This window comes from Haemaphysalis longicornis, unplaced genomic scaffold (genome assembly GCF_048455015.1).
Source record: "Haemaphysalis longicornis isolate Haplotype H1 unplaced genomic scaffold, Haemaphysalis longicornis Haplotype H1 scaffold_1, whole genome shotgun sequence".
NCBI classification, from domain to species: Eukaryota; Metazoa; Arthropoda; class Arachnida; order Ixodida; family Ixodidae; genus Haemaphysalis; species Haemaphysalis longicornis.
Genome location: NW_027526203.1, coordinates 163894483 through 163911177, shown reverse-complemented (window position 1 = coordinate 163911177; position 16695 = coordinate 163894483). Strand labels below are relative to the sequence as shown.

Below are 16695 nucleotides of genomic sequence, written 5' to 3'. Positions count from 1 at the left end.
CGGTGAATAAAGCATCGTTTGCTGTTAGGCAAGTGCTGGGGCACTACCAATATCTTTCTAATAAAACAAAGTTGCGCTTTGTATTCATGGCCCCTCTAAGCATCAGTGTCGCTTTTACTCTAATCTCAATTCCTAAGCTGTGTTTCCATTCCCGTTCCACCCACTGTGTTCTGTGCCTCTTCCTGTTTGAAGATCCCACAATTAAGTTTTGGCATTTCGATGTAGCAGCTTTCGTTTTGCATATCCTGCCACAAGTGTTTGGTTGTGTTGCTTATGCATGGCAAACTTTTCCGTGTGCATTTTGAAGGCTAGCGATTTGATGAGTGCAGCTTAAGCAGGACAAAACAATTAATGTTCCTCAAGCAAGCATGAGGAACATTGTGACTGACAATTTAAAAGCAGGATCACATCCCACCTGCATTGGGAAGTCTGGTCACTTAATTAGTAGAGGGTGTGCATTAGTAATTTAGATTTACTTTAATTCCTTTCTGTTCATCTGTCACATATAGTGGCAACGGAATACTGGGCTTAGAGACAGTTGTCGGACATGAGCCTACATCACATTTCTCCCACAGAGAGAGAGAATAAACTTTATTCAGTTTGCCAACTGTGATGCTTAGTCATCGGCCGTGAGCCCTTGGGCGCTGGCAGCATCCTCAGCTAGCTGGATGCCCCAGAGTTGATCTTCTGGGCAGGAGCTGAGGAGTACGGTCTCCCACTGCTCACTTTTAATGATTGTGCGGCCATTTGTGATCGCCTGCGGACATTAATTGCCATAACATGTGCGCCAGGTCCGCTCGTTCCTGACATCTATGACACTCAGGGGAGTAGCACCCTGGGTAGCAATAGCTATACACAAGTGGGTTTGGATACAAGTAAGTCTGTAGGAGTTGCCAGATCACTGAATGCCACTTACTGAGGGATGGGTGTGCGGGTGGGAAACGGGCCCGGCCTTTAAACGATAATGACCGGTAATGTCACTGCATGACATGGAGACGAGGTCTGCATCGGAGGTGCCGTCCGCTCGGTCGGTAAAGCCTCGAGCGGCTTCGTGTGACGACTCGTCCCCTGCAAGGATGGAGTGGGCATGGGTTCAAGTTAAGCTGACCTTGCCTGTCCGGTTTTCGATGTGGAGGCCAGAAATTAGGATTGCGGATGCCTCCCTTGATATGTGTACTTGTGGTGAGAAATTTAGAATCACTGATTTGGAGTCACTGATGATTGTCTTGATTTTTGTGGAGGCATCCATGTCTAGAGCAATGGCTGCCTCTTCTCCAACCACCGACTCCCGCGTGCAGATAGAGCAGGAGGCAATGGTGTTGCCCTGATTGTTGACCACCGCTATGGCCATTGCTTCGCGACCAGCATAATCGGCTGCGTCCGCGTAGGCAACATTCTCGACTTTCGCAAAGCGTCTTTGCAGGGCGCGGGCTCTGGCCTCTCGCCGCTCCTTGCTATGTATAGGATGCATGTTACGCGGGAGTGGAGAGACGTAAATGTTTTCCTTTATTGTTGACGGGATCGCGACACTAGTAGGCGCGCTTTGGGGGTGAGCTATACAAGCCAGTCGAGTATGTGGCGTCCTGTTGTGCTGTAGGTCAGCCGTATGAGTTGTCCTAGCTGTTGAGCCTCGATGAGCTCATCCAAACTATTTGTAAGGCCCAGGACTTCAAATCGCTTGGTGGACATGTTTAGTGGGAGGCCGATGGCCCGCTTGTAGGCTCTGCGGAGGATAGCATCTATTTTAATTGCCTTTGCCCGCTGTAGCAGGAGGTACGGATTTTTTTTTTTTAGAAGTATGAACTACGGTAAGAGGAGCATCATATTCAGGTGCAGAAAATTAGCTTTCATCACAAGGTTTTCTGTAGGGAGAAATGTTCTGACCCAGGAGAGAATGATCCAAATCGGAAAAAAATTTACAACCCTTCCTTTTCAGAGAATAGAGTGGACGCTTTATCAGACGACTTGCCAAAGAACCTGTGCATCCGTTGACCTGTTTTTCAGTGTTGGTTGTCATAGGGAAAATGTTGACTGTTGATAATATAAAGTTGTTATAGTGATAATGTATGTTCCACTATCATCCCACAGGTATAACCTTAGGTCACGTGACCCATGGCAATTGATTATTTATGTCGGAGGTGACCGAAGCTACAAAACGTTTCAGAATTAGGAATAAACACGATTCTCTAATATGCGAATAACATGATAATGCGGCAACAGTTGTTTTTTGGTGCTCTTCGCGCATAAGAACCTAAATTACTTTTAGGGCGCAGCCCTTTGGCGCCTGTCTCTGGGCTGAGCCGCGTCGCCGTTGTAACCGCGTGAACGATGGCAAGACCGAATACTAGTTGTTGTTGTTGTAAACTTTATTAAAAAGGAAGGCCAAAGGCCAGATGGCGGGGGGGGGGGGGGGGGGAAGGGAATGTGGAGGGCAGAGCACAGCTAAATTGCCCGTACTAGGCCGCTTTTTGTGGCATAAATGGTTATTTCAAAGAGTGTATCATGTGAGAGGGATGTTGGGTCGATGTAAGTTGAGGTGTTGTGGTGAGGGGGAGTGAATGTGCGAAAGCGAGAAAACTTGGGGCAGTGCCAGATGAGGTGGTGGAGATCGGCTGCGATGGAGTGGTGGCAGTAGGGACATTGGGGGGCGTGCTGGGGATAATACCATTGTCGAATGGTCTCTGGTGCCGTACAGATGTTGGTCAGGAACTTGTTCAAGAAGATTTCTTGTGCTCGGGTCAGGGTGGGGAAGGAGGTGGGGTGGGCTGAAGGGGTGAGTGCCTTGAGGCGTTGTTGTTTCAGCTGCCTGAATCTACGGAGCCTGACTGCGGGAGCGAGAGTGGGGTCATCGTCAGGGCAGTTGGGCCAGGGGTAGTCCGAGAATGGCGGCGCCGGGGGTTCATCGGAGGCTATTGTGAGAAGGGCCTCCTGTGCAGCCACGTGAGCTGCTTGGTTCCCAGGAGCGGCTGGTTCATGACCGGGGGTCCAGTCAATTCGGACTTGGCAGCCTGACGTTTGGAGCGCAGTGATTTGATGAATAATGTGGTGGACAGAAGGGTGGGTGGACCTGGGATGACAAAGTTCTTGGAGAGCTTCATATGAGTCTGTTAGGATGCAAAGGTTGGGGGGAATGGGGAGATGGTAATCATACATAGTCGAGAAAATCGTGGATAGTGATGAGCTCCGCGTCCGTTGAAGTAATATTGGAAATATGGTGATATTGGGCTCTCATGATGGATAAATTGTCTGGGCTGATCCATGGTGTGCCGACGTGTGGGTTTATGTGGCTAGTGTCGGTGTAGACGTCAATTTTACCCGGTCGTTTAGTTGAGGCAAGGCGTCGGCAGCGTTGCTGTCGAAGCTTGGGCTTCCTGCGTGCGACGGAGTGCGAGGTGGCGGATTGAGGTGCTGTTCCTGGTTCCAATGTGCACCCCGAGGAGTTTAATTGGTTCCAGTCTGGCTGACAGAAATGGAGGCGACACTGACTTGAGGTGGCACGTAATAGTGAAAAAAAAAGCAAAGGAGGAGAGTGTCGCGAAATTGTGAGGGGAGGGAGGTTCGCCGTGGCGGCTCGAGCGCTCTCCAGAAGTGTGCGGTGGGGGAGGGCAGCATGCTGTGTCCGCACGCGACGCTCGTCTGCGCGACGCTGGAGAAAACGTGAGGGGGGCGTGCGCGTGACGATGGTATGCGTTCCCTGACGCGGGTCACGGTCCCTTCCTGAGACGCACACCAACGTTTTTAGATTAACGTTGGCACAGAACAGGGACGTTGGTGCTGCTTCAGCGCATCGCTGCTTCGAATTTCGCCCCGCCTGCGAATTCGCAGCTGCGGCGCCGCTTGTGCGGAAAAACAAAAACGATGATTTTTTTTCCTATTTTCATGCTGCGAAAATGCCAAGCGGCGTTCACAGGAAGCGCTGTTCCGGGCCGCAGCTGCCTGCGCTCCCGCACAAATCCATGCGCACAAATGTAGAACCAGCAGAAAGTGCTTTTCCATTTTTTCAAGCCAATTTTTTTAATTTTCTCTTTACATACCACTGCAAGGGTTAACAGAAAATTTTCTATTCCTGACTTTGTGCTCCACAAATGAAACTTTTGCGATAAAATATCAAATCTGTCTATAAATATTAATAACCTACCAACGCCCTCTCGTAAGAAGAAAAAGTGCGTGCTTTAGGCTTGTGCGCGCTCCTTCTCAATCCATCTCATTTGTTGTTCGGTAGGTCATTGTAAAGCTAGAAGCAGTTCTCACAAATAGCGGTTTTTTACCACTAGTTCGTGTAGAAGTCGGTAAGTCGGCGGCCCTTCAACCGTTTTTTTTTGTTTTGTTTTGTTTAGCACGGTCTGTAACTGTATCGCGCCGTTGTATTATTTCTAGTTCTCACCCTAACCCCGACGTCTGAGTGAGATTGGATGTCTAATTCCGCTAGCATTTTTAAGGGCATTATGTGAAAGCGAGAAAAAAGAGTAGATTTCAGAGTGCTTGATAGGCTCACGCTCCGCATTGTGTAAATGCCTGATGGTGACTTAGCATGAGAGCATGGACGTTGTAACGTCTGACAGCGGAGCCGAGTGTACTTGCTGCTGTGGTCGTGGCGGGTGCGATTGCCTTTTATCGATTCTGTTTAGGTAAACTGTCGGAGACAATGAGTTCTTCGGAGGAAGTATCGTGGATTTCTTGGTTTTGTGGACTACGCGGGAACGAGTTCTTCTGTGAGGTAAGTCTGCTGCGTCATTGGTCGTCGCCGACTTTGCCTCATATCAGGCTCAAAATACCGAGAAAATTGCTTTGCTGAGAAAACAGCTTTCCCTTTGTGAGACAAATGAACTAGTTGATGTTCATGTCTGAGCGCAAGGAACGTGACATACTATTGTCGCATGGTTTCTTTGAAAGCGCACTTCAAAGAACGTGATTAAGATCGCTGTCGGCGCATCGCCGCCGAGCCTGTCGCCAGTGGAATCGGCAGCGTGTCTCGTCGCGTTTGTTTTGGTTTTCCCCGTGCTGGACAGAAACGTGTTTGTCGCCCAATTTCAGAAAGTTGCAGCACTCCTTGACGCGTTGCCTGTTGTGCCGCTAGCAAAAATCGCCAGGAAAGGAGCAAAGCGTCAAGCAAGATGGCGAAAAGGCACCACACGCAACATCGATGTTTACTAGCAGACGACAAAAAAAAAAAAAAAAAAAAAAAAGCAGCTAGATTAGCGACAACGCCGATTACACTGGCAATAAGTTCAGCTTGTTGACCCACGTGGAACATCGTTCGGTAGCCTTCCAAGACTTACCACACGCGCTCAAACGTTAAACCATAGCCATAGTGGGTGTTCGAATTCCTTGCAGGCGTGACGCAGTCGGTCAATGCTCGTAGCATGCGGCGCATCTATCTGCGCAGAGGGGCTGTCGAAGGTTACATGGATGAGCGTAGGCATCGTCCATGTCGCCCGGTGGCCGGCATGAGCAAAAATCGAACTGGCAGCTGCGCGGAGGCGTGGACAATGTGTAGCAGGGTTACTAGATTTGTTAACCTCCAGTACTCACTCATCAGGCTGCATTCAATTGGATTGAATTTCTTGCTATACCCTTTTTAGTGTGCACCTTATTTCCTTCTCCTTTCTGTTCTGTGGCTGATGTTCTCAGTGGCACGGAGGGCTCGTTACATCAGGTGGTCAAACCATTTGAAAAAGATTTTTTTTTTTACGGACTCTATGCTGAAGGAGGGCTAGTGGTACTATCATGATATTGAAATATGAACAGAGCGTGTGGCTTTCAGTACATGCCGCGCATCCTGGCAACTGGCTGCATATGCACAGTAGGAACAAGTTGTGAGAGTTCGTGTCCAACCTTGGTATGCAAACATGATTGTTCGACGTGTGAGCATTTTGGTTTGTCTTTCCACTGCATTTGGCGCCTTCTCACGCAAATGTTATCCAATTTCGTCGCTGTGCTGAGTGAAAACACTGCACACAGCTGTATTCCTGTTTTTTTTTTTTTTTTTTTTTTAATGTCGTTCCGAGCGCCGAACAGATGATGGAGATACGACGTTCTTTCCATATCAAGGTTGGTCACGAACTCTCGTAAGATGTTCCTACTGCACATGCGTGACCCGTCACCAGGATGTGCGGCATGTACTGAAAGACGCACGCTCTGTTGTTCGTATTTCAGTGTGTTACGATAGTACATTTACCCAGCCAGAACATCACGCGCATCGCCATTTGTAGTAATGTGTGCACCAACACGCCATGATTCTATTTGCTATTGCAGATGATGATTATGTGTGTAAAAGCTGCTGCCTACTCTATGGACCACACTGCAAAGTAGGGTTAGGTTAGGTTGCAACAAGGCCCAAAGTGACAAATTTTAGTGGACAGGTATTCGGTGAAAAAAATGTATGGTTTGGTCCTCTGTGTAAGGTGTACGCCTGTTTTGGGATCTGGTCCACGGAATAATTCGGAAGTTAATCCTGTGGCTGGACGAGATTGCAAAATAGGGTCAGGTTAGGTTGGGTTAGGACAAAAATATTCGGCACAAAACATTTTATGGTCGATAGAATGGACATAGCCAAATTTAAGCCATGAGCATCAGCGCTGACTGGCATTGGAAAAACAACATTCATGGATTTGAAACAAAGTTGGATTTTATTCTGCGAATTTGGTTGGTAAAGCATAGGCTAGCGCAATTGTCTTTGCTCTTGCCATGGTGGCTAAGTATCATGCTACTGACCTTACTGGCCTTAAGTAGTTAGTGCAGTTATAGGTGGCTGCTTTTATTTTTTGTATACTGTTTTACTGATGACAAAAAACAAAAACGTTTGTATGCAAACATTTTCGCCCTCATATGTGTGCCAAAGGGGGTGGCTTGAAAGGTTTTGGTGTGCCTCATAGCTCTGGTATAGCCTCGGCATGTAGAAAGACCAATCTGAATACTCATAGCATGCTTGAAACAGCTTGCTTGCTATGTGCTGTTCTTCCTAAGTTTTGCAAAGGTAGGGAAAAGAAGGGGGTTGGCAAGGTTTGTTTATTTCAATAGCTGATACCTACACAACCTTTTGCTATTTGTTTTAGTGAATGCTATCGTAAAAAAAAATTAGCCGCTAGGTGCATTGTTGTACACCTGATGAATCTGTTCAATTTTTGCGTGTATGCACAAAATTGACGAGGAAAACAAAGCTCTTCCCTCAAGCTCTTTCACATTCAAGCTTCCCACATAGGTCACATTTTGTAGGTGGTTTTTATTTGGCACTAAGTGTGATATCTGAACTTGCTTGGTTCAAGGGTGAAAATAAAGCTCCCCATTTCATTGGAAATTGTCTTCACACTGGGGTAGGCAATTCCATGGGAGGAGTTTCTGTGGTGTATTTGATCTTGTTTTGTTTATGTCCCTACCTTGAGAACCATAGACTCGCATAGAGTACAGTCTATGTGCAAAGTTTGTGCACAAATGATGGAGAATTTGCTTCAAGTTCTGCAGTAGCGAGGCCCAACATAGATCATGGTTTGCACACAGCATGAGTGTGATGCAGGATGCTTTCTTTGTTCTTAAGGTTATATGTATGTTGTCGTGCATCTGTAAAAACTAGGCTTCAGAAAATGCAGTTTTAGTCTTTTTGCAATTCTTTACTACATAAACTTGTCTCGAATGTTAGGAAAAGGTGTCGCTTAATCAGTGAAATTCAGCAGAGTAAAAATGAACCATGGCACCTTTTCTATGTGTTGGGAAAATCTGCAAAAATTCCACCTCATCTGTGAAATTCGGCTGGGTAAAATGGGGCACGTGCAGTTTGTATGCGTGCAACATCTGGAAGTGTAATTTTATTCTGGTTTGCTTAATGCACAGGCTCTGAATCTAAGCACTTGTGCGTTGCTGCCAAGTTCTCACTAATGACAATATCTTGGGTGCTGTTGGTGAAGAGGCAGCTATCTGAGGGTCACAGAAATATCCGCCTACTGTGTTGTACTTTCAAGTAGCCGCTGCTCAGAGGCTGTTGAATTGAACGGCTCCCGCTTTGATTCGCCCAGTTCACACTACCTTTATCCAATTTCGCCGCTGAGGCAAACCTGAAGAGCATCGCTTGCACAGGGGAACTTGTGATTCCGGGTGACCCTCTTTTTGTTGGGCTCTTGGCATGAAGAATATAGTGCATGTGCTGTTTTCACCCTACACCACGACAAAGATAGCAGCAGTGTGAACGGGCGCCGAACGCGAGAATGGACCAAATCCAAATGCTCACATGCTGAACAATAAACTTCCCATATCAAAGCTGGACACTAACACTCATAATTGTTCCTGCTGCTCCTATGCGGCCAGTTGCCTAGGATGCACACCGCATACTGAAAGGCGCGCGCTCCATTGTTCATACTTGTACGTATCGTGAGTCGACCTCTCAGCTCGGACAGCTTATTTCGAACATTGAGCTGACCTAACCTGTGCTGGTTTTTATTGTGAATGTATTTGTTGCAGTGGAGCTGATCGTTTGCAATGTGTACCACTTTGCAGGTGGATGAAGATTACATACAGGACAAGTTTAACTTAACTGGACTGAGTGAGCAAGTGCCGCACTACCGTCAAGCCCTGGACATGATTCTTGACCTGGAGCCAGGTACATTCCTGGCTTGTATTCTCTGGTGTCCACTTCAGCACTGTAGTAAACCCTGTCACACGGGAAGTTCAGTAGTGGTAATCTTGCCGGTTATTGAACTGGCGGCGTGACTGGTACTTTGGGTTATGATGCTTGGGGAAATTCCTATAAACAAACTTGAAAGTGCAATGTCACGCTGATGTGGTGACACTGCCATACCTTGGTGGTGCGGGCAAAATAGTCGTGATGGCATCCCGGATGTATTCACTTCTATAGTAGGCGTAGCTTTTACGGATGTCTTAGTGGATAGGAGCACAGGAAGCGAAAAGACACAAAACGGAACCATTGATCCGGCTCTCCTTGTCCAGTCCGCTGCATGCAAAGCAGCTGCTGCACCCAGCTCTCATTGTTTTGTATTGTCATTGGGCATAGGCAGGCGCACACATTCGTTAAGGAGTACCTTGCCTTCTTAATGATTGCTCACGTTGAAAATGTAAAAAAAAGGGTCGAGTAGGTGCTGTTTTGAGTCATTTTCAGTTGTGTTTATGCCCACCCTACATAATATGGGATAGACAGACATCTTCAGTGTAAGTATGTCTTGGTGCAGAGATCACGTGTGGCTGAATTCTCGAAAAGATGGGCGTTGTTTTGAAGTGATGTAGTACTGGCATGCAAATGCACATGTTTTTGGGCTGGGGCGTCGCTTGGAGGGGCGGGCAAAGATGGATTGGGACACTTCTCCCGCCCCTCCAAGCGATGCCCCAGCCCAAAAATACATGCATTTGCATGCCAGTACTGTCCTTTAGAGAGAATTTGTCCTCTGGCTACACCCGTGCGTCACTGGAGCAGGTAGTGCCTCCTATGAAATGCGAACACGAAAATATGAACTAGAACAGGCAAAATGGAAAAATGCTGTTAGTGGAGGTCCAGTAATGGTGCGCTATTGGTACGTTTGGGAAGCCGCATTTCCCAACTTTGCTACTGTAGTTAAGCCACGCGTCACTTTCACCTGCATGGAAAGAAATCGCGCTATTTGTGTGTTCAGGTTCATATTTTCATGATTGCATTTCATTTGTCTATGACTACTCAAATGGGAAGCGTGTCTGTAAATGCACATTTTGAAATTTAGGTATTGTCATTACCTCGCACTCTTGCATTTCATTTTGGGCGGGGTCAAATCATCTGCCTGGAAAACAGGTGCCCATGAGCATGTCTGAGCCTTGTGGTGCACCTCGGCCCCATTTGCACATGCTCGGGCCGCACATCCCTAGTAATTGAAATAGAGGGGACAAACCATACTTATATAATTAATAGCAAAGTTTTTTTTTTTTTTTTTTTGCCATTAGTTGTCCAACTGTTTGTGAAACAGGACTTTCTTTTCTCTTTTTTTTTTTACGGCGACAGCAGCTGTGTGGGGATGCTTTTCTTGGCATGTGTTTGTCGCTGGTTCTTCACTGCTGTGTGCGCATCTCCAGTATCGTGGCACGTGCACGGTCGAACGCATACGTAGAAAGCAGTTTGCCAGTTTGAAAGTGGGGGGGGGAATTGAACGCAGGCTCCCTCTGTCGCTGAGGCAGGAATCATAACCACTGGCCCTAATAGGCAGCAAGTTATAATTGGAGGTTTTCAGTTTTATGACCTCCTTTAAGGCCCAGCAGCAGCTAATAAAAAAATTCGTTGTGGCTGTTAGAGTAGCTGGCAATGGCAGCACTAAATATGCATGCCAATACTGCTCCAGACTTCGCCTACATGAACACGTTTACTTGGGGGAGGTTTGCCAAAGAGGGCTAGGCCAGTGCCTTATTGTCATAGGCTATGGTGTGCGTTCTTGGCTACATGCTGGTCATGTGTGCTTGCATATGTCCCTACGCCATGGCGTCATCACCGTGACCATTATTCACCAAGACCGACCCACTCCTTGTAATGTTAGTTGATTGCTCAGGATTCATAAGACGGTGGCAAGTCATGCTTCTCCTTGCGTCATTGCTCCTCTTTGAGAAGTGGAAGGAGAAATAGTGGCTAATGGGTGGCCAGTAGACTAGAATGGCACGCCACCGTGGTCCGTGCAAAGGGATCCCTTTCTGCATGAGGGGGACAGTGATGTCTCATTTGAGGAGTGCATGCGATACCTCTTGTCTCGAGAGCAGTTTCTTGTCTGTTTCTTGCTGAGCCATGAAGAGTGGGTTATCATCACCTTTCATCATTTTCTTTACTGATCTTTTTCTAACTTTGGCATTTTTCATAACAGTATATTTGTTCACTTGTTACGGTGCAAGCCTCAAGTGCCCCATTGTGCGAAAAACTGGTGTTGCTGTCCAGTGCAGAAAATGGCCGTCGCTGTAAAGAGTAAATAAACACATTTGAGTTTGTATGGGAATTGAACCTGGGTGTGCAGAGTAGGAGCCAAGTGTTTATCGCTGCACTACCTCAGCTCGTTGCTGTGGGGAAACAAAAGCTAGCCCAGTGCATGCATCACTGGCGTCATGTTGCGTGAGAAGTGAAGGTGACGGCATGCGAGTAGACCAGGTAGGGTGTGAAGTGTTGCAGTCTGCCTGTCGAAGTAAGGAACTGAAGTGAAGAGACGTAAATGCTGTGTACCAATAAAGAGGTCTGACAAGTATCACCAGGCTTTTGCCTTCAAAACACTCTAGCAGACTTAAGTGCCCTGAGGAATTTTTATGGCATGGCTTAGGTGCACACATGCATCAAGGGTGCTTCAGTTGGACAAATTTTTGTATCAAGTTTCAGCTGAGAGGAACAGCTGTTACGTTGGCTCTGCTATAACAAAACCTTGGTGGTACGCTCTCACTTAAGCCATATTTGCTGATAAAAGAGTACATGTCAAACTCCAGAGTCAAGTGCTACTACTGTTTTGTACGCCATATTTTTGCCTCCCTGCCTAATGAGGTTGTACTGTACTTTCACCCGAGTGTGTGTAAACTTGCCATTGAGTAATGCCAAAGTAGACTTTTATTGACCTAGGTGGCCATTTCGCAGCGCTTTTGTAGGGTCATTTCTTGCATAGTCTTCTTTCTGGTACTTTTTAGCGGCAGCTGCAGCCAAGAAACGTAAGTATTAAAAGGCAGTGGCAGGTTTCTTCGCGACGAGGAACTATCGCTGCATCTCACTTTGACTTCGCTGCATGTCCGTGTATAGTAGTGTGTTGGAATGTCACAGACCTGCCGACTCCCCTTTCCCTGCTCTCCCTTGCCTACCGCAGACGATGAGCTCGACGACAACCCCAACCAGAGTGACCTGATTGAGCAGGCAGCGGAGATGCTGTACGGCCTGATCCATGCCCGCTACATCCTGACTAACCGGGGCATCGCCCTCATGGTGAGTTTTGCCGCAATTCTTCATCCCAGGGCAGCCGCAGCGGTGTCCCAGTGATGCTTCCCATTGAAGCCCTTATTAAGACCTTCTCAAAGTTCAGATATAGGTTGGGCTCGCAATGTTATGTTAACAGGGGTTGCATGGAAGGTTGACTGCACTGACAGCTCTTTCCATGGCTGCTGCTTAGCTCTGGACGTGGTAGGCTTGCAGGTATTTTTCAGTCTTGATGGGTGGGCGGGCATGAGGACAAATCCTGCAGGAAAACACATGATACCTCAGTCTACGTGCTTCAGGCAATGTGGGCTGTTTGTGGTATACCGGTAAGCTTCAGATTGCCTTGAGAAAGTGTTTCTTGGGATGCATTCCTACCCTGGTATTCTGAGTCCTTCCTCCACTCCAGCCTCCAGTGGAGGAGATCCGTGAAATCGATTTCCCTGTGCATAAGCACTGCGGAATCCTCCTCTCAGCCGAGTAGAGGGAGCAAATGGAGTGGAGAAGGGACTCAGAATACAGCCCCTAGCCTGCGTACTTGGCAACTTGCCTATATTATGCGAGAGTACAGGGCAGGAAGTATAACAAGGTAGTGCAGGCCTTCCGTTCTTGTGCTAACTTATCTGAAAGTGTTATTTACTTAATTTTCCCCGTTGGAACGTTGTTTTGTGTTGTCCACTAGACGGCGCATGAATTTTCTGCGTCATCTGCAATATTAGTCAGACTTTGCCTACTCTGCATTCCAAGCAAGGACCATACCCATCCAGGTATGGTTCAATTCGTGGATCCAGTACAAAAGAAGGGGGCAAGAAATGGGCCTTGTCCACACAGTGGGCCTCTTCGATTTACAGTCTCGGGCTCACCGCGGACTCCCCGAGAAGCAGTCCAACATTGGATTTTCCCGTGTATCCCTATGGCTTCGGGGAATCCTCGGACTACCCGCGGGCAGCCCGCGGCGAGCCAGAAGTGCCCCATTGTGCGTCAAGTGCCCCATTACAGAGGCCCAATATTACAAAGATAGTTTCTTTTCTGATTTGAGCCCTCAAGTTTCAAGCAGCAGTCGTCAGTGTTAGAGCAGCTGTTCCTTTGGTGGAATATCGCCGCGTTGGCTGGCTTTTGTTGCTCAAACTGGGATGCTACTATCAATGAGAGCACAAGCTGTGATTGTAATGAAGTGTGGATGTTATGTGTGTTAACCAGGCCAGTGGTGGTTGGTTTGTGCCACTCATACTTGAAAATAAGGACATGCAGCACTTCTGTTACAAGCCCTCGGTGGGCAGGGCTGTCTGAAAGCAACTGTGTTTTAAATGTAGCACCTGTACTTGCCTCGCAGAAGCCCCAAAGTTAACTTCTTCGTTACCATGGCTAATCAAAATTATTCTATTTGAACAATAGCTTCAGTGCCTTTTTTGATTGTGTTTGAGGTATTTCTGAAACAAGTGAAGCTATGGGGGGGGGGAGGGGAGGTTAGGTCAGATTAAGTTTCAGAATAAGTTTAGTTTTCATTCGTGCGGCAAAAGTGATTTTTCACACAAAAATTGTATCGCCCGAGTGTGGAAATTGTGTGTAGTTGTTGGTCGCCACTCCTACCAAAGAAAAAGATGTGCTGCTCGTAATTACTGGGCATCAGCCTTTAGTTTTTGTTATCAGGGCACTAATGCCGACTCGGAAGATGATTTGCAATTGCCATTTTGCGCTCTGGCAGTAATAATCAATGAAATCGGCTGAAAATAAGCAGTGTCTGTTTGTAAAGTCAGTTTTTGATTCTAGGCAGTATTATTGCCATTGCGCACGTTGTTAACTCTTTCGCTACCGCGCCTATCAAAATCGATCAATTTGATCGATACTTTTGGGAGCGCCTTTTCATAACGTTCCAGGCGTTTCTCGAACAAGTAAAGCTGTTTGGAGTTAGATCAGAAAATGGCCTTTCAAAATCAGTTTTGTTTTCATTTTTGCAACGGAAGCGTGATTTTTGACACGCTTTTGAATCACCTGGGTGTGGAAAAGGGGCGTGGTCATCGCGCGTCTCGGCTACCAACGAAGAATGCGTGCAACTCGTAATTACTCTGCACCAGCGCTTGTTTTTTGCTATCAGGGCATGAATGGGGAACTAGGAAACGATTTTCAATCGCCAGGTTGGCGCTCTGACAGTAATAATCCCAGAAATCGGCTGAAAATGTCAAGTAGTGCCTGGTTGAAAAGCTACTTTATGATTTTAGGCAGTTTTATTGCCTTTGCGCATGCTGTTCTAAGTACTGTGGTAGTTCTACCTACCCCAGGACCATTCGCAAACAGTTACAACAGTTTCGGTTTCGTTTCTGCATCGCGAAATTCATATTTAGCGCTACTACGCAGTTACCCAACTTCAAGGCTACCTTGCCATGGCGCCTGAAGCGTCCGCGACTGATCCTCGAACAAAGCACGGCGCTCCTGATTTCCCCCCACCCTAACCCGATTTCTGCGATAAGAACTTCAGATGCAAGTCAAAAGGTCACACCCAGTCGCCAGATATCTGTTCCGCCGAGGACAGCGCTTGAAACCGGCCTTACACTGCCAGCTGTTCGCCTTCCAGTTTTGTTTCCATGCGAGGGTATATCCGGGTGTCTAATGTTGCTGCTTAGTTGAACTGTCTATTCGGACGGAGTCTCTGATAAGTTTTTGTACTGTTTTATTTGAAAAATGTTAGGTGGCGCTGCAATAGAGGAGGCTCGTTGAGCGCGCAACTGCTACTCAGCCAAAGATCACAGGGCACGATTCTAGCTCATCGTACCTCATTTTTGCGAGCAAGGCTACAATTGCGAGTAAGAAGATGATAATGAAGCTCGACTTTATGTTTTGAGAGATAACTGACCGTGAACGTCAACAAGCATCAACCACGGCGTTCCGTTTTCAACTTCATGCATGTTTTTTTCCGCATCGCATGCTTGTCCCAAATATTGTGCTCGCTGTAAATGCAAAGTAAGTCATTGACAAGATGTTTTTACATTATGTGGGGGCAAATTGGTGCCTCTGATAATGTCAAACTGCCAGATTTATTCCAGGGAACCACCCGAAATTGCACATTTTGAATTGGAGGTTGGGCTTCACCGCATGACATGAGCACCATGCGTGCTAACATTTTTTTTTATATCTAACAAACTGTTCCGTGCAAGTCAACATTTTTTCTAGGGTGTGTTTTTGAAATGTTTCCCAACAAAACGTATATTCTAATTTTTTTCTACTACCGGTGGTTTGATATAACTCCTTTTTTATCATTTTTTTCAACTTGACAAAAATTTAGTTTTTGATATATTTTTCACAACTACGATATATAAAAACCTTTAAAAAACTGGTATTATTGGAAAGGCCGTTAAATAATCTGCATTTTGTGTTCCTGCAATTAGTGCCTAACCAATTTTTTAGCGGGAAAAAAAATGTTTTCTTGGACCCCTAAAATTAGTCAATTTTGCGGCGGTAGCGAAAGAGTTAAACATCGTATTGTAGTTATAAATATGACAGGACCATTTGCAAACAGTTTATAACAATGCCAATTTCGTTTCTCCATTAGGAAATTCTTATCTGGCACTAGTACAGAATTTACAAACTTTGAGCCGATTTGCCATGGCGCTTTCGTCGCCCGCCACTGTCCCTCGAAAAAAGCATGAACGCTCGTGATTTCGTTGCAACCAAGGCTGATTTCTGCGATAAAAGAACTTTAGCTACAAGTCGAAAGATAACACTCAGTGGTGGGACATCAGTTCAGACAAGGACAGCGCTTCAAATCAGTCTTGCACGTTCTCTCCGTGGATATTTCTGGAAGTCTAGTGTTGTTCCTAAATGAAACTGTGTGTTCTGACACAGTTGGCTACAGTTTTGGTATTTTTCTTTGGGAAACTTTTATAGGTGGCACTGAAAGGCGGAGGCTGTTGGTACTGAACAGTTTTTGTGGCACGACAGCTCCTCGCTGTAAGCTTGCTTGCCAGGATTCTGGCGCACCACTCTTCTGTGAGCAGGGATTTAATAGCGAATCAGACGATTACAATAAATAACAAGCATAAGTTCTGACAGCTAAATAAAATATGCTGAGTGTGAATGACAGTAATTATTGTACTTCAAACGGATTTCTTAGGATTGCATGCTTATCTGGAATCTTTTTCAAACACACGAGACGCCGACCAGTCAAAAAATCGTTCTTGACGTTTCGGCTTCCAGCACGGAAGCCTTGTTCACAATCTTGTCTCGGCCATAAATGCAAACTACCGGTAAGTCATTAAAAAGAGGTTTTGACGTCACAAGGGGAGAATTCGTTGCCTCCTGTAATCTCTAACTGCCAGATTCCTTCAAGAGGACCATGCGAAATCCGCCCGTTTGAAATCAAGGATAGACTTCACCGCATCGCGTTGGCGCCACGAGCACAAACTTTTTTTTTTTTTTTCCTGGCCAACTGTTGTGGGCAAATCAATTTTTCTTCAGACACATTTTTGAAGTGTTTACTTACATGATGTATATTGTTGATTGATTGTAGGGTTTAACGCACTGACGCAATGCAGGAGATGAGGTGTGCCGTAGGGGAGGGCTCCGGATTAATTCTGACCACCTGGGGATCTTTAACGTGCGTTGAAATCTCATACACGCGGGTGTCTTCGCCTCCATCAGAAAAGAGGCCGCGGTGGCTGGGAGTCGAACCCGCGACCTATGGTGTATATTGTGAAAGTCTTTACTGTAGCCAGTTTTTTGGTTTACAACTACTTTATCATTGTCTACGATGTCTGTAGTACATTTATTCCTTCCAACTTTTTTTTTAACAGGTATTATTTATGAAC

At 46.3% G+C, this 16695-nt stretch overlaps 1 protein-coding gene and 1 long non-coding RNA gene across 2 annotated transcripts in view; one reads left to right on the top strand and one right to left on the bottom strand.

Annotated features, from left to right (window-relative positions):
- LOC144138872 (uncharacterized) overlaps window positions 1–5774 on the bottom strand; it is a 16029-nt gene extending 10255 nt beyond the window's left edge. The window contains exons 1-2 of the long non-coding RNA XR_013315994.1: window positions 5533–5774; window positions 917–1068 (exon numbers count right to left, since the gene is read on the bottom strand). This is a non-coding gene — a long non-coding RNA (uncharacterized LOC144138872). The remainder of the gene's footprint in view (window positions 1–916; window positions 1069–5532) is intronic.
- Window positions 4136–16695, top strand: part of LOC144138863 (casein kinase II subunit beta) — a 26560-nt gene continuing 14000 nt past the window's right edge. Inside the window, exons 1-4 of the mRNA XM_077671365.1 lie at window positions 4136–4289; window positions 4629–4717; window positions 8488–8590; window positions 11790–11905. Coding sequence (XP_077527491.1) covers window positions 4646–4717; window positions 8488–8590; window positions 11790–11905 — 291 coding nt within the window. The 5' untranslated portion in view covers window positions 4136–4289; window positions 4629–4645. The remainder of the gene's footprint in view (window positions 4290–4628; window positions 4718–8487; window positions 8591–11789; window positions 11906–16695) is intronic.